The sequence below is a fragment of the Halichoeres trimaculatus genome, unplaced genomic scaffold, assembly GCF_033239565.1.
Source record: "Halichoeres trimaculatus isolate MK-OKI-2021-1 unplaced genomic scaffold, fHalTri1.1 fHalTri1_scaffold_16, whole genome shotgun sequence".
NCBI lineage: Eukaryota > Metazoa > Chordata > Actinopteri > Labriformes > Labridae > Halichoeres > Halichoeres trimaculatus.
Genome location: NW_027437194.1, coordinates 26,400,425 through 26,425,683, shown reverse-complemented (window position 1 = coordinate 26,425,683; position 25,259 = coordinate 26,400,425). Strand labels below are relative to the sequence as shown.

At 40.2% G+C, this 25,259-nt stretch overlaps 2 protein-coding genes across 2 annotated transcripts; both read right to left on the bottom strand.

Annotated features, from left to right (window-relative positions):
* Nucleotides 1-472: 472 nt before the first annotated feature.
* On the bottom strand, nt 473-16,883 carry inpp5ja (inositol polyphosphate-5-phosphatase Ja). The gene is made up of 13 exons (XM_074690762.1): nt 16,408-16,883; nt 13,461-14,021; nt 9,282-9,389; nt 8,993-9,101; nt 8,796-8,912; nt 8,230-8,405; nt 7,833-7,944; nt 7,346-7,455; nt 7,045-7,255; nt 6,832-6,969; nt 4,635-4,700; nt 2,672-2,776; nt 473-2,513 (listed from the first exon to the last, which is right to left on the bottom strand). Exons 2-13 carry the CDS (start codon nt 14,015-14,017, stop codon nt 2,043-2,045), a joined length of 2,280 nt encoding a protein of 759 aa, XP_074546863.1. The 5' UTR covers nt 14,018-14,021; nt 16,408-16,883; the 3' UTR covers nt 473-2,042.
* A 2,414-nt stretch (nt 16,884-19,297) lies between these two features.
* Nucleotides 19,298-23,268, bottom strand: smtna (smoothelin a). Its single transcript, XM_074690942.1, has 7 exons — nt 23,170-23,268; nt 23,000-23,075; nt 22,766-22,894; nt 22,619-22,676; nt 20,165-20,285; nt 19,896-20,047; nt 19,298-19,757 (listed from the first exon to the last, which is right to left on the bottom strand). Exons 1-7 carry the CDS (start codon nt 23,254-23,256, stop codon nt 19,610-19,612), a joined length of 771 nt encoding a protein of 256 aa, XP_074547043.1. The 5' UTR covers nt 23,257-23,268; the 3' UTR covers nt 19,298-19,609.
* Nucleotides 23,269-25,259: the final 1,991 nt, after the last annotated feature.

Below are 25,259 nucleotides of genomic sequence, written 5' to 3'. Positions count from 1 at the left end.
TGTTACACCTCCTCTTTAAAGGCTGATTTCACTATTTACAACCTGGGCCCTTTTTTCTTACCATATTTTGATGTCTTAATGACAAGTATTTAAAGAAGTCGTCCACCTCGCAGGAAGAAAACAGGCTCTAAGACTTCAGAATAATGAAATGATATGGAAATTGAAATGAGTGCTTTCTTGCCACTTGTTACAGTCAGAGTCTAGTTGTTGCTGCACTCCGAAAACTGGAATCAACAGACAATTTATTAATTGACAGACATGACGCCTGAATTTCTGAGACTGTAAATCTGCCAGTGTTGTAAGAAAAAACAAAACTTTTGCTTTGTGCTAATTTTGGAACCCCCTATGACCAAGGTAACTCTTGCCTGTTTGCTATTGTTTGTTTTTTTTACATATTAGCGCTCACCCTGCTTACAACTGTATTACAAACTCAACAAGAACTAGAATCCAAGTATTGATGTTCTATTTTCAGCCACATTCACCTGACAACTTGTCTTGAGACGTCTTGATTTCAGTTATTAGGACATCTCAAGACATCTTGAAACACTCCGATGGCTGGGTATGAAGTCCAAAAAAAGTCTGATTTCAAAATATGAAAAGACAAGGAGCACATGACTTTAAGTTGTGCACCCAAGATGTTCGCCCTCAAGTGGGTGGCCCAGGTTAGTCCAGCCTGTGGCCTGTTTCCCATGTCATTCCCTACTCTCTTCCTGTTCCCTAAACTATCCGCTGCCCTCTCCTATCTGATTAAAGATTTAAAATTTTATCATTTTATGTCTTCAAATAATTTTTTTTTCTGGACTTGTCAGGTGAATTTGGCTCTCGTTAAAAGTGCTGTGAGGACTATCTGGAAAAGCTAAACACTCCATTTCCCATGAGCACTTGCACCCACTGTTTGTGAGGATGTGACTCTTAACAAGGCGTCTGGTTTTTTTTAAGTCTACTTTTCTTTGCTCAAGATGAAACCTTTCCCAGAATGCAAAGTGGCGAGGATGTATATTGATTACAAATGGCTTAATTAACCCATGATTTAGCTTTTAACCTGTGTTCGATGAGCCATAAGTGAATCTTTTCCTGTATAATTTGACCAGGAAGCTGAGAAATAGCATTTAGAAATAACCTTTTTTAGAACTAGAAGTGAGACTTTTTCAGGATTACTTTGAAAGTCCATACAGTCCCTCAAAGTCTAAAAAGAAAAAAAAAATAAACACCTCATTAGATTTCAGTTTCTGCAGTGTACTCTAAGCCTGCAGCTGAAAATGTGAATAAAGATGGTTCCTGTGGTCTGCACTGACCCCACTGTGTGATGTCTCACTGCCCAGCTGTGGTTACAAGATTTATATATAACTTTATAGATTTGATCAATTTTGTCACTGGAGGATCCAGTATTAACTTCCGTCTGTTTCATAACCAGATAAAAACTGAACTGAATTTGATGGATGCTTCCGACAGCCAGAGGTTAACCCTTACTGTAAACCACAAACATATGAACAGAGCAGGATAAACAAAGACGGCTTTGTCCACAGGGGGCTGCCAAAATCAACAGAAAGTCAAAGTCTAAGTGTCCCTATCCAGAGACCTTTTGTTTTAAAGAGCAGGGAAAATGTCACATTCTTTTTTTCCAGGCCATCAAACTCTGGTGACAGAAACAGGAGCGTCATGCTGCAGAACAGGAGCTGTCGGTCCTGTGCTGCCTTGAAAATATGGTTTGTGCATGGTGCGTTGGGTATGATAAGAAAAAAAGAAGGCAGCAGTAAAGCTATGCCAACTTTGGAAATAACTTTTCTATGACTAAAGTTTGGTGGTTTAACAGAGAGTAGAGAGACTCCTGATTAGAAATGTTTATCTCTGTATGTTTAGGAAGCAGCACTCTGACTGGACGAAACACTTACTGTCATTGAAACTTATTAAACTGCTGCTGGCTGAAGGAATCTTTCCGAGCAGCTAAAGTTTTGTATACCTATAACCCATCTGTCATTAAGACTTCAAAATCTGTGAAAAGAGGGCCTCAGCTTTGAAATAGTTGGTTTCCTCCCTGCTGTCTATGCAGTATCTGTTTCCCCTGCTTTGCCTATCTGTTTGAGCCCAGTGGGGCTAACCTGAGCTGGTCTGTGTTCACCTATGATGGCTGCGATGAGGGCCTCCGGTGCAGTCACTCCACCACCTGGAGACACAGGACTGCGAGGGCTGAGTGGGCTGATGGTGGGAGACGACACGGCGTCCGGAGAGACGAGTCGCTCCTTCTTAGCCCCAGAGCAGGGCGAGCGGCTCCGAGCCTGGCCTTCTTTGGAGCGTGGGTGGAGGCTGAGGCCCTGCAGGGAGGGGAGGGGGTTGGAGGACAGAGTGGGGACGGCAGGGCTGCGGCTGCGACGGTGCCGGTGGTGGTGTTTGCCAGTTTTTGGGCTCGGGCTGCGGGAGCTCGGAGCCAGCAGGACCAGAGTGCTGTCGTCCTCTGAGCTGACGTCTGAGCTGTCAGAGCGGCGAGCTGTGGGGCTGTGGACTGGAATCCTGATCTGCAGGAGGAAGGATTCAGAGAACACATTACCATAGATTTGGTATGTTGTGTTTAACAGCCACATGCTGCTCTAATGTTTGGGTGTGCTCATATTTCACATACATGAACACGTGCTGTCATGACAAATACCAAGAAGCTCGGAGACTCTTTTCTTACCTGAATTGGCGTTGATAAACCAACGATGCTGTTCATATTGTTACTGTAATAACCCAGCATGTATTCACAGTCATCTCGTGGTAAATCCTCCTCTGAAAATGTCACCTGATGAAGAAAAACTTCAATAAATGACCTCTGGATTCCATCCTGTGATCGCTACCATCATACCTCCGCTAATTATTTTCATATGTTTTGGCAATGCCCATATCTTTGTAAATATTGGCAAGAAATCTTCTCCTCTTTATCTGTAATTATAGGCACATTGATTCCACCATGTCCGCTCATAGCTATTTTTGAGGCTCCATTACCCCCACTCAGCCTCTCCTCCTCACAAAAAGACACCTTGGCCTTTACTACCCTTCTTGCCCGAAGGCAAATCTTATTAAGATGGAAATCTGTTCTACCTCCCACACACATACAGCGGCTCGGAGATGTCTTACACTTTGTAAAACTTGAAAAAATTAGGTTGTCGATCCTTGGACAATCAGGAAAGTTCAGTAAGATCTGGAGCCCATTTTTTGCCTTGATTAACAGCACACAATTTACTTTCACACCACTGTGTGACTGTGCTGTGTTAGATCGATTTTTGTGACTTGAAATACTCAGGTCACACTATAGGATATTTTACAAAGTATTTTTCTTTTTCTTTATGTATTATTGTTAATATTTCTGTCTAACTCTCATGTATATTTTGACTATGTATGCTTTGCTTGTCCCATGTGTTTTTATTTGTTATGTTTAGTCCAGGGAGAAAGGTACCAAAGGGGCAGGAGCGCAACTACCTACTTTCTGGGGGGTATGCAGACACATGACAAGCCCCCCCCCACACATATTTATGAATATGTGTGTGTATGGATTTTGGAATAGGTGAGGTCCATGAGGTCCATTTCTATGCGTTTTTTTATTACATTTTTATTCACATATATACATATATACTTTTTTTAGGCTTCAAGTCACACAAGATTCTTATTTTTTTAATTATTTTTTATGATGTGAAATCAGCATTTTCCAAACAAAAATGTATATTTAAAAAAAAAAAACACAACTGTTTACACCAAAGGCTATCTGGATTCCTGTGTATACTGTTTTTATCTCTTGGACATGTTTGTCCTGCTCTCTGTAATGTATTTTCTGTGGAATGGGTATATTAACATTAGTATGAGCAACAAACAAAGCACTCATCCAGTGACTTGAGGTCCTTGAGTAGACGCATCATCGTGACGCGTGCCTGGCCAGCTGATGAGCTGCTTAAATAAACTGGCTTTGTTCAGATGATTTGACAGGCCGAAATAGTGCTGAATTATCTAAAAAATATATATTGTGGTCGCCTAGGTGTAGACGGACGGGGATGTGGTCTACAAAGTGTTAATAATAAAAACACACCAGTTTTTGAATGGGGTTTGGCCCGCTGCCGAATGTCACACGGCCAATTTGCGGGTACGTGCATCAGCTGATCAAACATCTTTGCCTGCCTACAAAAGGAAAACGCTTACGCCTGTTGTCCTGTCCCCCCACACACGCGCGCGTACAAACGGGGCGCTAATCAGTGATGTGCTGACGTGCCTCTGCAGAGCTATAGAGATCTCTATACTTCTTATCTCTCTCTTATTCTTACTATCTTTATAGCTCTGTGCCTCTATTATCGATTGTATCTTTTACACAAACAGCTTTCAAATACAGAAGATACAGACTCAAAATAATTTCGCCCCTATCGCTTTGGCGCCCCCTCTAACTCGGCGCCCCTATGCATCGCATATAGTGCATACCCCCTTTTTGCGCCAATGCAAAGGGGAGGGGGGGTATGGGATTATTTTGGTCTTATTTCATCAAAATTTAGGTAAATGTTATAATTGCACAAATATCTTGTATTCTTTGTTAAAATAATAAAAAAGATGTTAAAAAGAATGACCTCTGGATTCTGTGTGTTGTTGTATAAAAAGGTGTACTGAAGCCTCTGACACACCTGTGTTGCGTTTTCTCCTTTAGCCCATATATACGCCTGGTAATCCTTGTGATGTCTGAATCCCACCTGTGGAGAAATTACATCAAACACTGATTCAGGACATCAACATAATTTTAAACTTTTGAGTCCTGCTTTGAAGGAGGTGGTAGTTTGAAACCCTCAGTAAGTCTTGAAGATGGGCATCACTAAGTCTGGACCTGTTCTCTGTAATGTCTACTCATCTCCCTGGTGCTTTGCAGACTGCTCCACATGTTTAGTTGAAAAATGCTGCGTGAGGTTATACTCCTCAAGAATGGGAACTTTCTCTTTGCAAATGAGACAGCTGTAATTCCCTTTAACTCCACAGAAATAATCTCCCACTTCTCCTGAAACACTCTGTGCCTTTCTTTAGGTCTTTGAAAAAAGCATCTTGCTTTAACATTTTCACAAATACTTTTTTTTTTTCTTTTTTTTTTTACATCTGTGTTCATGCAGTGGTCATGCTGTGTTCAAGGCCAAATTAGATATATCTTTCCCTATCCCAACAGAAGACCAGGCCATGAACGTGTTTGGCCAGATTTCTCTATTAATTGATATCAAGTGAGGGGTCATAAGTGGACCCAGGCAGTAAGTCTGAGACCCCTGGTTTACTGTGTGGCTGATGTGAAAAACTGGTCGTTCTCTGTTTTCATGTTGATTCAAGGTTGATTTTGATTTTTTTTATATTTCAAATCATTTATAAATGTATAACAAGTAGTGCATCTTAAAGTTTCGTATCAAATCCTATCGTATCTTTTTCATAGACCAGAGGTCTTCAACAGGGGGTCTGTGACATTTTTAGTTAATCAGGCAAATATTCATATTTTAAACAATATTGCATTCATGTTACTGTCTTTAAAGACACTTTAATGGATACATGGAGGCCCAAAAATGTTATCTTTCAGTCAGAAATGCACACATTTGGCAACACAGCAGCTCTCTCTGCACCCAGGTTCACTGTGTATGTTCATAAATGGCATCCTATTCACTTTACATTGCAAATATTTTAAATGAAATGTATGAACCTGTGTAGTATCTGAATAGGTTAGTAACGACTGCACAGTAACAATATAAGTTTATACATGGCACTGGGTCCATTTTAGTATGGATCTAGTGTATCCAACAAGTATGATTTTGAAGCAAATCATCGACCGCAGCCATATTGGAAATGAGGCGGGCTTTAAGCTAGGGATGCACGATATTATCGGCACAATATCGGTATCGCCAGATAAAAGATTAAAAACACGTTTATCGGTATTGGCAGATATGAAAATTTCTGCCAATAGGAACAGCCAATAAGGTGCTATTCAGTTAGGATTATTATTATTTTCCATCTGAAAAATAAGCTCCTTAAATAAAATGTAGCACTTCATTTATTTGCACTGCAGAGCTCTGTGTCTGTCACCAGGTTGTTACAGTAGCTCTAAAATAATCAAATGCAACTTGGTTATGTTTAAAAATGCATTGTACATTTAAAGTTCATGTGATCTAAAGAAATTATTTTTCTGTATTTCAATACTGAATGTCTCGAGTTTGAAAAAATAATACATTTCTTATTTATGGTAAAATCAAATGTTTTTTTTGTCTTGTTTTATGTGTGTTTCTTAAACAAATAAGACCATCACAATAAGAGTAACATATAAATTCCAGTCCAGGATAGACTTAGCTTTCTTTACAGTGAAAAAAACAAACAAACTTGTGATTATCGGTATCGGTATCGGCCAAAAGGGGTTTCGATATCGGATATATCGGCAAAAATCCAATATCGTGCATCCCCACTTTAAGCCTCCTCACTAACAACTATAAGGGGCCCTTTTTTTGGCATGGTGTGTGGTTTCTCTTTCAACAAACTGTCAAATGTCCGCTTGAGGCTGTCTCTGGAGGTACTCATTGCCTCAGAATTCTAGACCATGGTTTGCTGCCTCATCTCTTGATATCAAAGCATTTCATGTAGTACTGTGTCTTCTCTTGTTGTTTGTTATCATACTGTGTTTCATCCTGATGTTTGGTATCAGTCTCTATTACACCATACTGTATGTTGTGATCTGGCATGTTTTTATTAATGACTGTATCATCATATCACACAGCATTTTTTGTATTTTATCGTATTGTATTATATGGTGCTGTTTTGTATTGTAACATGTTGTGTTTTTTATGATACCATATCTTATTGTATTACCTTGTATATTGCTACCCAGTCCCATGAGCTGCGCTGATACGTTGATGCCACAGTGAATCTGACGGTAGCATCTGAAACTTTACTCCATTCCTTGTTAACCTGCAGCTCCACCAGAGGCACCTCCACCCTGAACGGGAACTAAAAACAGAGCGGATGGTTAAAAAAAAACGAGCTGCACAGCCCCGGCTCAAAGAGACATGTTGTTTATCTCACATGGAGAGAAAACACGGCAGAAACGGGCTTGTGGTCACTGATGGTGAAGCCCATGTGACTCCTGTACGCATGCTGCGTCACTTTGGTCGCCCCTCCGAGCCATGAAGTTAAACCCCGCTGCAGGGCTGCATTGTGGGTAGGAACTGGGGAACCAGTGCGGCGGAGGCGCCACAGGATGCGATCTGTCCAGGCTGGTTTCCTCTTTTTAGCGCTTATAGAATAAAAGAAAAGGGGACAAAGACTTATAACGACAAGACATCAGAGCTACACACAGTTTGTTTTTAGAGACCAGAGGACGAACCTGGTGTCGTACGTGTGGGTGCCCACATCAAACTTATAGGTGGGTGGGAATTTGAGCGGTCCCTCCATGAAGCCCTCGAGGATGGACTCTGTGTTTTTAGCCATGTTGAGCTGCAGAGAGGAGGTGGAGGAGGGAATTTATCCACACACAAGCTGCAGAGCTCAGAGGATGGCAGCTACCATAAATTACCCCGATCATTCAGGGTGTTAAACATCCAATCAGATCTTGAGCAGCAGAGATGTCATTACTCTCTTTGAAAAAGAGGATATTTATGTGACTTTTTCTCATCATAAACCTTTTAAGGATGCAAGAATGTGTTTATCATAAAATCAAATTTGTGGTCCTGTGCCTGGATGAATTTCTATCACCCTGACAGGAGGTGACGCTGTGTCACAGCGCCCTCTGCTGCTTGTGGTTGGTGATCAAGAGACAAAAACAATAGAGTAAAACCTTCCCGAAAGATCTGTTTCAGGAAAAGGTGCCTCACCTGATCTCGCTCCCAGAGAAGAGGAAGCTTGTTGCTGTCGATGGCACATTTCACCACATGGATATCGTAATCTTCGATACGGAAATTCAGATCGCCAAACCAAAATACGACACTGAGGAGAGACAAATGCAGCCAAGTTCATTTCATCAGAAACGTGAAGGCAGTTTGTTATTGTTTACGATTTGTAAGAGTTTGCAATATCTCTGACTCTCAGAAAAGAGAGTAACTTTAACTAAAGACATAGTAAAGATCAAATAATGAGAATTTCCAAGATTTATCTGTAACGACAGGCAGCTCAAAACTTGCATTATGCTGGAACATTTCAGTCAAATTTATTTTATTATCTGTCATTTTCAGCCCTGAAATCAAACTTTAGTGTCCACATGATGACACCCACTCATGGTCCAGTACCCCCGTGGCCGTCCCTCCTTCAAACTGCTGCTGCTGCAGGATGCTTTCAAAGTCCTCCATCCGCTGCTCCAGGTTCCTCATGTGAGCCGGCAGGTGACAGTTGAGGAAGCACACTGGGTGGCCGAACATCGTCATCCTCGCACTGACGCCACCTTTGTTCCCCTTGGAGTGAGAATAAAATAGAGGACAAAGAGAGAAATGCATCAATTAAAATAAAGATGAAAAAAAACAGGATCATTCATCAACATCGTCTGTGCTTGGGGACAAAGTCAGAGCGTTTTTTCGCCCCTGAGTCACAGAGCCAGACAGCCTGCTGCTGCACTGACCTCAGAGAGAAGGAGACTGCACCAGCAGCAGCCAGGGGTGATGCTGACATCAACACGCACGGGAAGGTCACACACTGACACATGCATCCACGCACACACACACACACACACACACACACACACACACATTCCCCTACCCCACTGACACAAACCCACCACAAAATTTGTGACGTGATAAATCTCAGAGCTGAATTCAGAGCAGCGCTTTTTGATGCGTAGCACGTACCCAGTAACCCCCGAGTCCTGTGCGTGTGCTCTGTGTCTGCACGCCTCGGAGGAACGGGAGATGGCAGAATTTAGAGAAAACCAGCAGCAGCACGCCCTGCATGCGCTGCGATGCCACCTGGACAGATGGGACAAGTTAAGAGCTCATTATCAACTTCAGCTAAACTTAAAGCACAGGAGCCGTTTGAGGCGACTGACCAGAACGTATCCAAACGGACTGAGAGTGTCCATGCAGAGATCACTCCACTGGTCTGAAAACAGCACATCCTTCAGCCGCTTGTTTATCATGGAGTTCACTTCCTGGAGTCTGTGTGTGGACAGAGAAATGTCATTAACAAGTGAGCATGGCGCTCTGATAAAAAGGACAGTGATGGATAACAGAGGCAGACGGATCAAAACAATCACAGATGACTGAGTGGGCACTCGCGGCTGTCTCTCTCTCGCGCGCGCTCTGGCACTGCTGAGCCTGGGAGAAATAGTTGCTTACCCGATGATAAACATGTCAACGCTCCCATCTGAAACATTTGGTCCGAACAGAGCTGTGATGTCATCTGGTGGGACGGCTGATCCCACGTTCCATGTGACGATGTACACCCTTTGAGAGGATCGGGAGAGAAGTGCTGCATTAGATGTATGAACTATATATAGTGTGTATACTGTAGGGTGGGAGAGGACATAATCTGTGCTGTAATCCTCGGGGAAAACTGTTTTATCTGTGCCGCTGTATAGAGAAGAAAAGATAAGCACAATTAAGCACCTCTATGTTCGGCTATGATGACTAAGGTGTGTGCATGTGTGTGTGAGTGTGTGTGTGTGTGCAAGAGGAGAGGGAAAGATGAAGCAAATTGTTCTTTTTTAAAACTAAACCACCAGAATAACAGTTTTATAACACGAACAAAAGTGACAGCCAACGCTGCGTACACATTTTCTCAGCTACGCGATCCAGCTAACCACAAAAAAACACTTTTTTTTAACCTGGATAAAATCACTGGGTGGTGACGGTAAACAACTCTTAGCTTCCTGAGAAATAAGAGTGCGGACAAATAACTAGTGGATGGAAGAAAATCCAGCGTGTACATCAGAGAGGGGGTTTAAACACACAAGTCACTCGATGCTTAGGATCACGTTATCTGTGGACATTTACGGACTGTGAAGGCATAAACTGGAGTCTATAAATCAGGAACCCTCACAAGCCAAGGGCGAGCTCTCAGACCGCTGAGTATGAGACCTGGGTTATAATAAAGAAGCAAGAAAACTACTTCAGGACAAAAAGAAAACCAGCACCAAACATCATAATAATGATTTTGTATTTTAGGATTGCTCATCAGCGAGTTAATAGTTTGATATAATACTGATGTTTCCGTTAACCCCTTACTGCCTGAATTATTGACAGTTATCTAAAAAACTATTGTGTGTTTCTGCATTCTTACAGATGCTAAATTGAGTGGAGGTTGTGAATTTGAATATAGCACATACACAAATTATGACTAATAGGGATGTCCCAATTAGGGATGGGTACCTTTCACATTTGAAACGATACAGTACAGATGCCTGGTACCTGGCAATCGGTATCAGTACTCAATGGTACCAATTTTCAGTACTTTTTTTTTTTGTTTATGTGGTAAAAAATATCAATTTGTTTTAAAAAAAAATATAAAAAGAATTCAATTCAACAAATTTTTCTTCAATATATAACCTTGCAATGCTGTGTTCATGTCCAGCATGGAAAATCGCCTACTCTTCCCTCCTTCATAGTCACAAGGATGCATTTAGGTACCTAAACATGGTTTTATGTGAATCTTTACCTTGTACTTTTTACAGAATTTGGTCGATGCCAATAAAAGTACCATATTTGGTACAAATCTCTAGTCCCAATCAGCATTTTTTGCCCTCGATCCCAATTATATAGTATTGAGCATCAGCCGATACTGAGTCCCGATTAACTTTTTGGGTTCGTAGATAAACTTTGCTGAAGATGTTAGAAATTGAAACTGCACACTTTTGGTTTTGTGTATTAACAACATTGAATAGTAGAAATTAATCATTAAAATATGTCATGAGCTTAGTAAGTCTATTTCACTTAAGTTAAGTCGAGTAAGTTTTGTTAAAATCCTCTGGATCCCAAACCCCCCGGCAGGATCAAAATACCACTTATCTTCGAATGACTGGCATTTAAATACCATTTGTCTAATCCAAAAACTGAGAAAAAAATGCCATAATTGTTAGATTCTCAAGTTTCCAAGGGTACCTGAATGTATCACATAAGAGATTAGCAAAGGAGAATATGGTAAAATTTTGTCATCACTTTGAATTTTATATCTTCTCAGAAAATTTGCAGAAAATAACCTCAAGCTAAATTCTACTAGGGGTCGAGATTGGGACATCCCCAATCCCCAATATATATTATATGTATAGATACAAGAAGTTCACCCTCAGACCAATATGTTGGGACAAAGTACATCTGATACAATCCTTGGTATGTGTAGAATATGAATCAACAGGCAACAGCAGCATACAAAGGTCATTTAAGCTTCATGAGACAACCACCATCAAGGAGTTTCGTAATTTAAACTTCCTATTTATCTCTGTAAGTCCTGGGGTCATATTTGGTCATAAACTCGGTCTGATCCACCTTTCTTAATTAACTACACAAAGAAAAACTGGATTATGAATTTTAGCTGTTAAAATTACATTTTAGAGTCTAACCTGGTAAACTGAGGCTGGAGACATAAAACTACGGTGGCCAGAAGGTGTCAGACAATTTGCAAATTAAAAACCATCTGCAAAAGGAAAAACCATGACTACATCAACAACAAACACAAGGACAAATGCTGCAACACCAATGCAAAAGCCAAAACATAACAGAAGGACAGCCACAACGGAGGTATAAAGGTCAAAGGTCAACTTTGTCAGTTTTTTTAGGGATGGTTTTCTAAGGGATGGTTTACCAATGGACAGTTAAATGGACACATAAAAGTTGTGAAAGTAAAAAGTTGTTTTCTTTTTTAACTTCAGCTTCAATGTACCATAATTTCCAGACTGTTGGGTGCACCTGTAAGTAAGCTGCACCAATTAAATTTAGAAAGTGCACATACAGGCCACACTTAACTATAAGCTGCATGTTGTAACATGAGATATTTACACAGAAATGGGTCAGTCTGATGTTCGCACCATAGACCTAGGCTAACATCTGGTTCCTTTTATTCTATCACTGAAACAATATTAACGCTGCCTGTGCAGACGCCAGATGAAACTATGAGGAGAACTGTGTCACAAAGCCGTGCCTAAAAGCCATTCAGGAGGACGCGTCCCTTTAGCACTCACAGCGTGGTCTTATCCTGGATCAGCATCCATTTCTATCTGTTTGCTCTCTCTGACTGCTTCGTAGGGGTCTCACCTTGTAATCTCCATCATCGTTATTATATTTCTGCAATATTTACTGGTAACGGATCATCTGGTGTTTAGCTTTCAGAATCATAACATTAGCATAATAGCTTTATTTATCAGAGCTGAATTTTCCTTTTCTTTTGCAAAGTATTTTGGTTTGCAAATCGTCTGTCACAGATGACGCAGGTGTTTCAGTGTAAAGTGTGACCCTTTTAACTGATGACTGCCAAAGCACTAACACACAGGGTTGAAAGTCACCAGTCAGCATGGTCACTCTCAACTCCAAAACACCGGCTGCTCTGAAACGGTCATGATCCTGTCAGGCATTGATAAAAGCTGAAAAAGTACTGTTTCTGACAATTGGCCAAGGAACAAGCAGACATTTTTATGCTGCTTACAACTTTAATTTAGTGTTTAAAGAACACTAACTCCTTTGAATGAATAGGGCTAAACTCTGTTGCCAAAATGCGTGCACATCTCTATGATGTAGGTTGTAAAGGGGTCTAAAGCCATTGTCTGACAGGAATATCAGATAATAAACAAACACCAGAAAAAAAAACTGTAATCTAACAATCAGATAATAATTTTCTTAAAGAAAATCAAATGAATATCTTTTCCCTTTTCTTCGCCTGTTTAACCACAAACATCATATTCTTATTTCTTGTAGATTTTTTTTTGCAGTTTTGAACATCAAAAATAACCAAATAGCAAAAGTCAGTCCAGTCTCAAGTGGTTCTGATTTGCTTTTTGCTTTTGGAAATGTCAGATGAGGCAGGAAATGAATAAGAAATTCTAATGCTGGTTGTGGGCAAGAAAAAAGGCAAAGAAAAAACTGCTTCTCTTGCTCATTTCTTTCTCTGACCGTGGTCAGTTGTAGTCAGATCCGTGCATCATAAGAAATTCATCTTTGAGTGTGTCTGGGAGAAGTGGCTGCTGCCCAAAGCCCACTCAGCATGAGTTTTCTTTTGAATAAATGTTGTTAAAAATTCAGTCTGGGTTTCAGCAGCTGGTTAAAGAGGCATCTGAGAATCCTCCACAGAAAATGAGCTGCTTTGTCAGGTTGGTACAGCTCTCAGTGACAGTTGAAGCTTTGATTCATGTGACGTGATCTGGCACACGTCAGATGTCCTGCAGCTGCTGTCTGCAGGTCTGCTTCTGCAGCTGTTTTTAGATGTAAGAGGAATTAACTCTCAGTGGATACACAGCCACAGCAAAGGGACGGTGACAGGCTCGTAGTGTTAGGTGTGCAGTGTTAGGTAAAAGTGATAAGTCATCTCACCTGAAGTCATTGTTCTCGCCTCCTTGCTTTTCAGACTGCGCTTGGCTCTGTGTGGAGCTCCCAGGGGAGGTGGTCTTCGGTGGCTGAGGGGGAAGGCTGGGTTTGGGGCTCAGGGTTGAGGTGGGGCTCAGGTAAGACTGTGGGCTGTGGGGGCTCTGAGGACTGTGGACAGGTAGAGTGGGCTCTGTTGGGGAAGGCGTCAGGATGTTAGCACTCTGAGGTCCTGGGATACACACTGGGACCAGATCAATCTCTCTGGATGGGTCTGCTGTGATTCTGGGCAACTTTGGAGCTGGTTTGGTTCCAAGAGCGGTTGGCCTGGGCCGACTGATGCTTGTCAGGGGCGCTGGTGTGAACCCAGGCTTTGATTGCATCTGGTCTGTAACCTTCACAGGTAAAACTGGGCTCAATGCAGGCGGCTTCTTGAGAACCTCAGGTGAGCCAATTGTGAGCTGTGGAGGTAAAACTGGACCAGGTCCGATCACTACACAAGGACCAGGTTGCAATTTGGGCCCACAGGGGTCAGCGTTGATCTGCCTCTGCTGCATGCTGTCCATCAACCTGCAATGGCGAGATAACACAGACAACATTTTCCAGACTGAATAAAAGTGACGTAGGTAGATTTTGACCTCTCTTTGCCCTTCATCTTGTCTTAAACATGGTATCACTGAGTTTGGACAGCTGTGTATGTCATAACTGACCTCTAAAGTCAGAGCTCAGTCCTGTCATGACTGAAAACATTACCAGGAGATGGCAGAAGAGCCCAGATCCCAGATGTCTCAGATGATGGCAGATGTCTGTCAATGAGTTCGCTTCTGCTGGAGATTTCTGCCCACTAAAGAAAGCTTGTTCTTACCACATGCTAATAATATAAAATTTGCAGGTCTAGACCATAGACTGTAAAATATTTGGAAGTAGTCTCTGTGACATCATCCATTTGTTTCAAATACAGAGTTTTGAGGCTGACAGAGGTGGGCCTTTGGCTTGTTTACAGACCGCTACCAAATGCTGTCAGTTCTATCAATCATACCCTTCAATTGGTAAAATTTGTAAGTTTAATAGCTTAGCACATAACAAATTACTTTCACTACCCATACAGTGTTTGCTGATGGAAAAATAGGGTACTAAGATTAAATTATCCTCTTGAACCAGGCTGTCAAGATTGGCTTTTTTGATTTGGTGTGTATGTAGTGTCCTGTGTTGTTGCAGCCAGCCTCTAGTGGACACTTGGTGAACTGCAGTTATTTTTGGGGCTTTTATGCCTGTAATGATAGAGTAGAGGACAGTGGACAGAGTAGGAAAAGGAGAGTGAGTGGGGATCAACATGCGGGAAACAGGCCACCTGTTTGAGGGGGACCCTCATGGGGCGCAACCTAGACCTGTGCCTCTGACCTGCGGTTTTCAACACTTTTGCATGGGCCTCACTTTTTAAGCACAGACTGTAAATAGAATGGATGTCATCTCAATTGGCTCTAAGTGAAGGTCAAAAACTCTGTCTCCTTCATTCATCCTAATGGAGTTGTGGTCAAACTTTACAAAATAAAAATGCCTCATGGAAATGTTACCCACTTCCGTACGCTGTGGTGATAAGAAGATAATATTGGGCTGTGTTGTTCAAGACTTTTTTTCTGAAGTTTCTTTTTCATTTGTTATTAGAGGTTAAAATCAGGGTTTTACATCATGTTTCACAATGACTGACAGCTGCCATTCTTGCTTAGTTGCTTCAGTATTTTCAGTATTCAAATAGATATTTTACTTTGATTTGGCAAGAAATTAAAGTAATCCTTTCTTTTTACACTTTGTACGAACTGAGCAGCAGAAATGAAAGTTTATGTGCACAGAGGAGCTATGCTGTGTGGGCGGAGCTTTGTTACTGTGGCTGTACCCAGATTCTCAGACTCTGACTGTGGCTGCAAATTTACTAGATGCCGGAGCTTCATCAACACCGTACAAAGGTAAAAGGCGAAGTCACACAGTCCATTCTATTTAATGTCTTTGGTTTTAAGACTGGAGGTTGCTGATTACATTTCTGTGATCAGGCACTGTACAGACAAAGATAGATCTGGTACTGATGCTCTCTTGTGTTTACTTTGATAAGAGGGGCTAGTTTCCTTTTACTGACACTACTTTATCATTAAGAGCATGTTGTTACGCTGTTTGTTGATTACATCTGTAATGTAACTAATGGATAGATTAATCTGAACATCAAAATATCCACCTGCACAAATTCGCAAGTTATTAAATGGAAGAGCTTGAGTGCTTTAAATCTGCACTTTAACACTGCTTATAATTCTTCCAGCAGTGTGCTGAGGAACTAACTTTGGACCTCCCGTCCTGGATCACATCCTTGTTTCCTAGCAACGTTAATTAGCCCCTGACCCTCTTACAAAGCAAAAGAGAATACAGTTGGCGTTCATTATGGGATGGTGTCACAGTGTTAGTCACTTACTGCTCACCAGTTGATTATAGCTTCGCCTCCTTCCTGGAGAAACTAGTGTGAGGGCTGATCATGGAACAACATCAGACAATGTCAACAGATACTGTAGGTCACAGGGAGGAACAGGCCCTCCCTCCATTTTGTTTATATGACCTCCCACACAGAAATTATACACCTCATTAAATCATTCATGATATGCAAATCAGGATCCCTTTCATGTGGCCACAGTAGTGACCTGAAAAACAGAGCTGCTGAGTGATGGAGTCCACACAGGTCTGAATTAAATTAACCTCAGAAGTGCAAAGGGCATGTTCAGAGCTAAATGACACAGAAAGTGGGCTCTTTGTTTTTAAGATTTAACAGTCATGAGCCTGCAAGTCTGAATGACACCCCCTCATCTACAAAGGTCCAAACATGAGCTCCTGTTTAACACTGAAAACACGACCAGCAAAAACAATACATGCGTTACTGCAGGTTTTCTGTCAGACCTCTGGGAAACAGTTGTCTTACCTCTAGTGCGTTTTTTTTTATTTCCAAGGTGAACCGTAAAGGTGATCTCATAAATAACAAACGAGGATCAGCCTCCCTCTGCCAATCAACGCACGTCAATCAGCGAGGCTGCTTGCTGGCATGTAATCGATGATGGATTTATCGGTCCAGGTTCAGGGCGACCCGGGAGCAGCCAGCGTGCAGGTCGGGTTGGAGCCGTCGGTACCGGGGACAGCGGACGTCCACACGGTGCAGACCGCGCGGTCTGCAGGGCTGTCAGGACAGGAGGCAGTCACGCGTGATGAGTCCACACTCGTGCATGTTGATCTTAACACATCAGCTGATTTTCGCTCCTCTTACGTATGCCTTTCAAACGAGCGGCGCAGTTTAGCTGTGCGCTTTGCTGTCAGCATCCCGGCTGCACCTCCTGCACACCGGCCGTACACACACCCATCACGCACACGCTCCGTGCTCCTCGCTCTCCGTCTCTCCCTCTCCCTCTGTGCACTCTGGGTAAAGCACATGGTCACCTGAGGGGCGGGTTTAGTGGGAGAGTCAGAACCAAAAGATCGAGCCGAAATGATTGAGCATCTTTGCTGTCAGTGACGCATTAACCTGACATTGGTGCGTCAAGGTGAGGACACTAATCATCCTGCTGCCAATCACACATCAGAGCATCAGCTCCAGCTGTTCAGACCTGAACTCACCACCAGACTAAAATCAAATCAGCTTTGAAATAGTTAGAGTTCACATTAGTGTAGGAATCTATTGTTCACTTTGATAGGAAATATTTAATACCATACTGTGTTTAGAGATTTTTTTTTATTATTATTAATGATCGTTTTCTGATTATTATAACATTCACATGCATGAAGAAAACAACCGTACATCCCTGTATTTCCCTCTTAATTCTAAAAATATTATACTTGAATATCCCAATATTGTAAATGTTATTGTTCTACATGCATTGTCTTTCTACTCTCAAATATTTCTTATTGTGTAAAAATGTTATTCTTAAAAATGAATAAATAAATAACTCTGTAGTTCAGGGAATAAGCTTTTTGAAGCCGTCTTTTCATACTACTCTGGTGCAGTAATGCAGCATTTATTTGAATAAGAAAATCAAAGTTAAGATCATTAAGTACATACTGTAGTGTTTCATGAGACATATGGTCTTATAGTCTACTTTGAAATATTAAGACACGTCACATAGGCTACGTTTAATTCTGTAAATTACTGTATAGATGTTGTATTGAGAATGGTCTGTTCATGTTGCTGTGTTTGGCATGCAGTTACAGCATGGTGTTAGAGACTTGCCAATGTTAACATGCTGCTTTCCTGTCTTCAATACAAATAGCTACTACAGTTTTCCTATTGCTGAACTTTTGAGTGTAATATTTACCACAACATGTTACATACTTATCGTATTTCTTTGATTTGAAGACACCGGTAATATCTATTTTGACATTATTTTGGACTTTAAAACTGCTTTGGATAAGGATTCTTAACATGAATTTTAAAAAATTTGTATTAATTGTGATTTACTACATGAATCCAGCCAATAAGTGCTGTTTTAAAAATCAGCTGTTTGACCCTTATGCATGTGTATGTAAATCATTGTCTGTATTTTCATATAATGCAATACTTACTAAAAATTAATTTGAAAAAAGTAATATGATGCGCATTACAATAAACTGTGCAGTTTTAAGTACAAAGTTTCAGACAATACCAGTAAATGTTATCCTGCTCATCACCTACACTAACCTCACCTTCTCATACCAGACCAACTAGTTCCCATCTCCCCACCTCACATCATCAGATGTCAACTTCCTAAACCCCATCACAAAGCTCTACATCAGGGGTCTCCAACTCCTACCCTGGAGGGCCTAGAGGCTTCAGGTTTTCTTTCCAACCAAAAACTCCACCAGCTGATTTCACTGATTAGTCCCTGCTCTCTGCTTGACGGTGAGATAATCAGTGAAATCAGCTGGTGGAAGTTTTTGGGTTGGAACGAAAACCTGCAGCCTCTCGGCTCTCCAGGGTAGGAGTTGGAAAACCCTGCTCTACACAGTGGATGACGGTCTCTGGCATTGCCACCCTGAGTCTTTAAACTCTGTCCCTCCAAAACATCCACAATTGAGACTTGCTTAGGTCATTCAAAAATCAAATGTAGCATTTCAAAATAAAAGTCTGCTAAATGTGACCTCTAGCCTCTTCCTATCTTTATATCTTTCTGTATCTTATACCTTCATCTGTCTTGCACAGTATGTCAACCATCTTTGAGTATCTAAAACGTGCTATATAATATTTTAAATTATTATTATTATTATTATTATTATTATTATTATTATTATTATTATTATTATTATTATTATTATCATTTCTTTATCACTCTAATTGTTATTGTCCTACTTTTAGTGTTTACATTATTTTTCTCCATATTCAGCCTTTCCCTTTTTGTCTATCACTTTGTCACTTCCAGCTGGTGTTCCAACTCCTCATCAATAAATATGGGGTCTTATTTTGATCATTTACCCCCACCCCCAGTCAGTAGACACATGCCACTAAGGCCCTATTTTCAATGGTAACATTGCATTTGATATACAGGCAAACCCTCAGTTCACAACCCCAGGAGCTAACAGAGCTAACAGGTTACCCAGCCGCTCCATTAGCCTGCTGATAATGAAAGATTGTTTTACAAATCAAAACGTATGTAAAAACATGAATTTAATCCATTTAAGTTTTTTAGACACTTCAAAATAAAGTCCCTTTTATGGCAATGGTCAAAAATAATTCTTTGGTTTCCACAGGACAGAGTTGTTTGACTGGTTGTCACATTCAGACAAAAACAGTGCGTACAATGAAATAGATGTTTATTAACTGTGTTTTTTATTACTCACACACACTCAGGCCCTCAACAGCAGCTTCATAAAAAGTGTTCCCAGCTTCTCTATGGCTCTGACTGGGATTAATGCAGATGTGTAATCTCTGAGGAATGTACTGATCCTAAGCGCCAGCTGTCCACAGAGAGCACATGGACACCCACGAGTCCCTGCTAACACAGATACTGGACCTTAGACGCTGTGCATTTACAATCACATGATGCAGACACCAGATACTGTAAATGAAAAAGGTGAATTATGTTTTTCTTCAGCTCGTGCTTGTTGCAGATTAAATGATAAAACGTTGAAGCTATCAGAGAAGCTGTCAGACTTCTCAGAGTCTATGGTCTCTTTTTGGTTTTGACCAGGCCTTTCTCCACCAGGGAGCGGTAAAACTCCTGGATGTATGTGTACACACACTTCCAGTCGGGCTCTTTCATCCGGACTAAGTCATCAGCGTCCAGCAGAGGGGGGCAGCCGGCCAGCCTCCTGCAGACAGAGAGCGTGTGTCACTGACAAATGGCTTGAGATAAATAATGACACAGGATTGTAGAGTCACTTTGTCCTCATCTGCAGTGCACCTTGAAAAGCAACATCTACTGCTTCATAGAAAGAACAGGAGCTCACTCTGCAGTGCTGAAAGCCAGCAGGAAGTTTTCCCTGGGCTTGTTTGGGTTGAGGATGGAGTACTCAAAGGCGTCAGGAAAGAACCGGTGCACCAAGGCGCAGAAGGCGATCCCATCTCTCCAACTGGAGGAGAAGTTCTGGATGTCCACCCCCTTTTTTCAAGCAGAGGGGGATCAGTTTAAGAGAAATGGCCGCTGGTAATGAGACGGAGCTATGTATAGCACCACAGGGCAATAATTCACAGGCAAACAGAGTCAGGGCATATTTACCTCATAAGGCTCTGTTTTGGCCCTGCACCAGTCAAGAAGCATCTGTTTGACATTCTTAGCATTGGGCGCTGCTGCAGCAGGAGGACATTTCTGGGCTGAGGCAGCAGAGGGACTGGACTGACTGTGGAGAAAAGACAACACAAAGACAAAACCATGAAAGAAAAGAAATGAAACAGGAACAAACATACCTAAGAGAGTGTTTTCATACTTTTACAACACAACGTTTATTTATGACAGCTTATTTCTTTTAAGTGAGAAAATGACTTTTCTTCACAGCTGCCAAGCCTCTATTATTAAGTAACTGATGCTGACAGACTCTTCCAGTGTTATTACTTATAAAGGTTGGAATTTAGCACATTTATCCTCTGAGGGTAAAAAGGTGAAAAATGTAGAAGACTAATGGATTCTTGAAGTGGTACTACATCAACAATTTTCTTCTGACTGTTTGAAAAAAAAAGGCCTGAATTCTCATTTATGTAAAAACATAGAAATATGTAAAAAAAAAAAAAAAAAAAAGATAACACAATATGCATAATCATATTCAACATTATGAAAACACAACAAACATTATCTTTTTCTCTCTTTCTCTCTTTTTTGAGATGGTTATGCTATGCTACAATGTAGTGTGATATGATACAATGATAATAATTCATTAGCTTTCTTAAAAAATGATGAGATACGATATAACACAATTAAGAAAAGTTGATGCAATATGATGTGTAATGATACAATTAATTGCAATGCAAAACAATATAATACAGTGTGACACGGGAGGATTCTGTAAAACATGAAACTGTACAATATGATATGATGCTCATTTTGTGTGATATGAAAAAGTATGATAAGATAAGCAACACTACAATACCCTACAGTACAAGAAAACATATGATATGATATGATATGATATGATATGATATGATATGATATGATATAAAAAAATTAAAACACAATACAATATGATATGATAAAATATGATTGATATGATAAATCATAATATGATATTATGTGATATGATATGATATGATATGAAATGATATAAAATAATATGATATGGTAAATTATTATACAATATGATATGATACAATGTGATATGATATATGATATGATATGATATGATATGATATGATATGATATGATATGATATGATATGTTATGATATGATATGATATGATATGATATAATACTCGATACAATATGATATGATATGATATGATATGATATGGTAAATTATATTACAATATGATACAATGTGATATGATATGATATGATATGATATGATATGATATGATATGATATGGTAAATTATAATACAATATGATATGATACCATATGATTTGATATGATAAATTATAATATGATATGATATAATATGATATGATACGATATAATATGATATGATATGGTAAATTATAATGCAATATGATATGATACGATATGATATGATATGACATGATATGATAAATTCTGATACAATATGATACAATATGATATGATATGATATGTTACGATATGTTAAATTCTGATAAGATAAGATAAAGATAAGATTAAAAATACTTTATTAATCCCAGAAGGGAATTCATTTGGTTTGTCTCTTCCAAATAGTAAAGAATACAATATGATATGATATGATATGATATGATATGATATGATATGATATGATATGATATGATATGATATGATATGATATGATATGATATGGTAGATTTTACTACAATATGATATGATATGATATGATATGATATGATATGATATGATATGATATGATATGATATGACATGACATGATATGATATGGTATGATCTGATATGATATGATATGATATGAAAGGATATGATATGATATGATACGACACAATATGATATGATAAATTCTGATACAATATGACATATATGATATGACATGATATGATATAATATGATCTGATATGATATGATATGATACGATACGATATGATATGATTGATTCTGATACAATATGATACAATATGATATCATATGATATCATATGATACGGTATGATATGATAAATTCTGATACAATGTGTTATGATATAATATGACATGATATGAAATGATATTAAATGACATGATATTTAATGATATGATATAATATGATGTGAGGAACTGTGACCCAGGCTTTAGTGTTACTCACATTTAGCTGCATCCATAGTCGTAATGATAGAATTAAATTATAATTGATAATCAATCAAATAAATAAATAAGTACAACAGTACACATGTAAAAAGAAAAGTACATACCAACAGGTTCTTAAAAACGTGTGGTAAAGTTTTTTTTTTTTTTTTTTTTTAAATATCCTCAACAAATCATGTTAAAGACGGCTGTAAGAAGAAGAATTGTGTGAGCACGTCTCAAATTGTGTACAGGCTCAACCTGTTATCACTGTTTTGAATATTTGTTGAACAATTAACTGCAAAATGAATAAACAGCTGACTCACCCGCCTGCTGTCCTGTTTGGAGGAGTGGAGGCTGATGAAGAGGGCTGGCTTGGTGTCTCTATAAAATGCAGAGAAATCAAAATGCATCTTTGTGATGAACTTTGGAAATTAAAACAGTTCATGCTGTCGATTCCTTGATAATCTTACTGTTTGATGGTGGCTGCTGGAGCATCGACGCTCTGCCCACACTGACAGCTCCTCCTGTTGTCCCTCCTTTACTCAGGCCCTGCTGCTTCAAGTCCTGCTGCCTGGACCCTCGCTCCTGCTCCCGTTTATCTGAAGTATGATGGCAAAAAGAAAAGTTGACATCAGAGAAACAGTGGAGGTTTAATGATGGCATGTTCTGTTCACTCTTTCAGGTGGGGAAGTTTTGGATATCACCTCTTTTTTTCTTCAGCAGGTCCCTCAGTGCAGCACGAATCAGTCGCCTCTCTTCAAAATCTGCAGCATCGTCCAGCTGTGATGATAAAAACGGAGAAGTCTTGAACAGGTATGATGAGTGCACTGCAATGTGCATTTCTCCTGTGCAAGGTATGATCATGATGGTTTACCATCTTGTTGAGAACCTCTTCATCCTCAATAGCTGCCAGTTCTTCGCTGGTTATCGATGCTGATCCACCGTCTTTTTTTGACTCCATGTTTTGGGAGTAATCCTGAAAAAACAAAGCACTGATAACATAAACTGTCTGCAAACATGTACATTGGATGATCTAGCTGAAACAACATCCTGGAAAATAATTAATCTCCTCTTTTTTTAAGTTCCTGATATTTAGATGCAACTCCTTGACGCAAATGATCATAACTCCATCATTTATAACACTTAAAAATGATGAAACTGTTCTCACAGGCCTATCAGATGCTGTCATTAATCAGTCTATAAACAACAATGTGCTAAAGTCACACACTGAGCATAAAACTTCACTGCAGTAACTCAAGTATAAACAGTTGTGACAGAAACTAAGCTGCAGAGCACAGATCTGTTTTTCTGAGTGAAGTACCGCTCAGCACAGGAGGGGAAAACACGTACAAATATAGTAATGTAGTGGAACAAGACCATTAGGAGGAGAATCTGATAACAGCGTAAAACTATGTGCTCATACACAGAGGAGAGACATGAGCTGCGTTAAGCCAGAGAGCAGGGGATTTAAAGAAAACACACAGAAAAACTTAGAAACTTTATGTAAAGTTTGGTGTGTGGAGGCTGAGGAGGTGTGGTCCACTCACCTGCTCCAAGGATGCAACCTGTGTATTTAGAGTTATCAGCTTGTCCGTACTTCTCCTGGATCCTCTTTCCACTTGTCTGGAGAGCTGTTAGAACTCACACCTCACACCTCACACCGCAGCGCTCCAGAGGGATGCATGTTTGAAGAGCGAGTGGAGGTTGCTTACATGAACCTCCCAAGATGGGAAAGAGGACGAGGAGGGAGAGGTCTCTGTCACCCTCAGCCGAAATCTCTCCTCCTCCTCCTCCTCCTGCCACAGCGTCTCTGGTGATGTCACATGAAACCCTCAACCAGACTTTATTTTCACGTCATTTGGAGAGAGCTGCAGACAAAACTTCTGAGAGGAAGTCAAAGGGTTAACAAAGATTAAAAAAAAAGTGTCTCCATTCACTGCCTTTTCAGGCAAAGAGCAGCTCTCCCTGCTGACAGAGGAGATATAAAGAGGACAGAGCACACACACCTGTACAAATACACAGAGAGGGAAGAAAAACACAAGTTAAATAAAACCTTCAACTTCTGCTGTGATTTTTCAACATTTAAGAGTCAAGGCAGGTTTAAAGTGATCTAATAAACCAGGCAGGCAAATGACTCCCCCTAGTGGTGAACATTTAAAACTACATAATCAAAATGTATGGCAATAAACACAAGCTCAACAGCAGATTCTTTTTCACCAAACTGGTTTTCTCCACACGTCCCAGTAAGCCCTGACACTGTGCCAGGATAAGCAATACTAGATCTCTTGAATTAAGGTAACATAAGGTAATTTAGCCGCCACCCATTACAGTCACACCTCACCTTTGAGAAATCAAAATGAGGCCTTGGAAAAGACTCAGACAAGGCTTGTGCGGCTTTTCCTGTTTTGTCTTTTCTATCAGGCCGTTATTATAATCCTCTGAGTTACTCAATGGTTTCAACGGTTAAAAGAAAGTCAATATTCACTTTGTTTTGTTTCATTAAAGAGGGGGTATTTTGCTTTACCATAATTTAAAGATGGATATAAAGTAAACACACTAAATGTGTGCAGATTTCCAAACCCCTACATATTTATAAATTGTAGAAGACTTGCTGAATGATGAGGTCATTGCACAAGGATCTTCTAACTGGTTCATGACACTTAAGAGGGGCGGATGTAAGAAAAAGAAGGTCTGCTCATAGCTCCAGAGGGTCGGCCAATCAGAGGAAAGGGGTTTGTAGAGTGGAGGGCCTTACAGTGATACTCCAGGATGGAACAAGTTGGGTCCTATCTCAAGGTTTAGGGCAGAAATTACCCCTACAGCAGTGTTTTTGTGCAGCAGAAGTCCAGGGTGCTCACACCAAACACCCCCTCCCTGCTCCTCTGCTGATTTCCTCTGCACTCAGATGGGGCCATATTTTACTTGACCAAAAACACAAATAAACAGACTCCCACCAAAAAAATC

What these genes read in the sequence shown, in the direction of transcription:
- smtna (XM_074690942.1), bottom strand. Translation starts at nt 23,256, where the DNA reads ATGGAGTCAAAAAAAGACGGTGGATCAGCATCGATAACCAGCGAAGAA. An exon ending in CCAAAACAGAGCCTTATGAG is followed by an intron (nt 20,048 to 20,164) that starts GTAAATATGCCC and finishes GCTTGAAAAAAG; the next exon opens with GGGGTGGACATCCAGAACTT. An exon ending in CTGGCTTTCAGCACTGCAGA is followed by an intron (nt 19,758 to 19,895) that starts GTGAGCTCCTGT and finishes CTCTGTCTGCAG; the next exon opens with GAGGCTGGCCGGCTGCCCCC.
- inpp5ja (XM_074690762.1), bottom strand. Translation starts at nt 14,017, where the DNA reads ATGGACAGCATGCAGCAGAGGCAGATCAACGCTGACCCCTGTGGGCCC. An exon ending in TTCTCTGGGAGCGAGATCAG is followed by an intron (nt 7,456 to 7,832) that starts GTGAGGCACCTT and finishes TCCTCTCTGCAG; the next exon opens with CTCAACATGGCTAAAAACAC. An exon ending in ACTGGGTAGCAATATACAAG is followed by an intron (nt 4,701 to 6,831) that starts GTAATACAATAA and finishes ATTTCTCCACAG; the next exon opens with GTGGGATTCAGACATCACAA.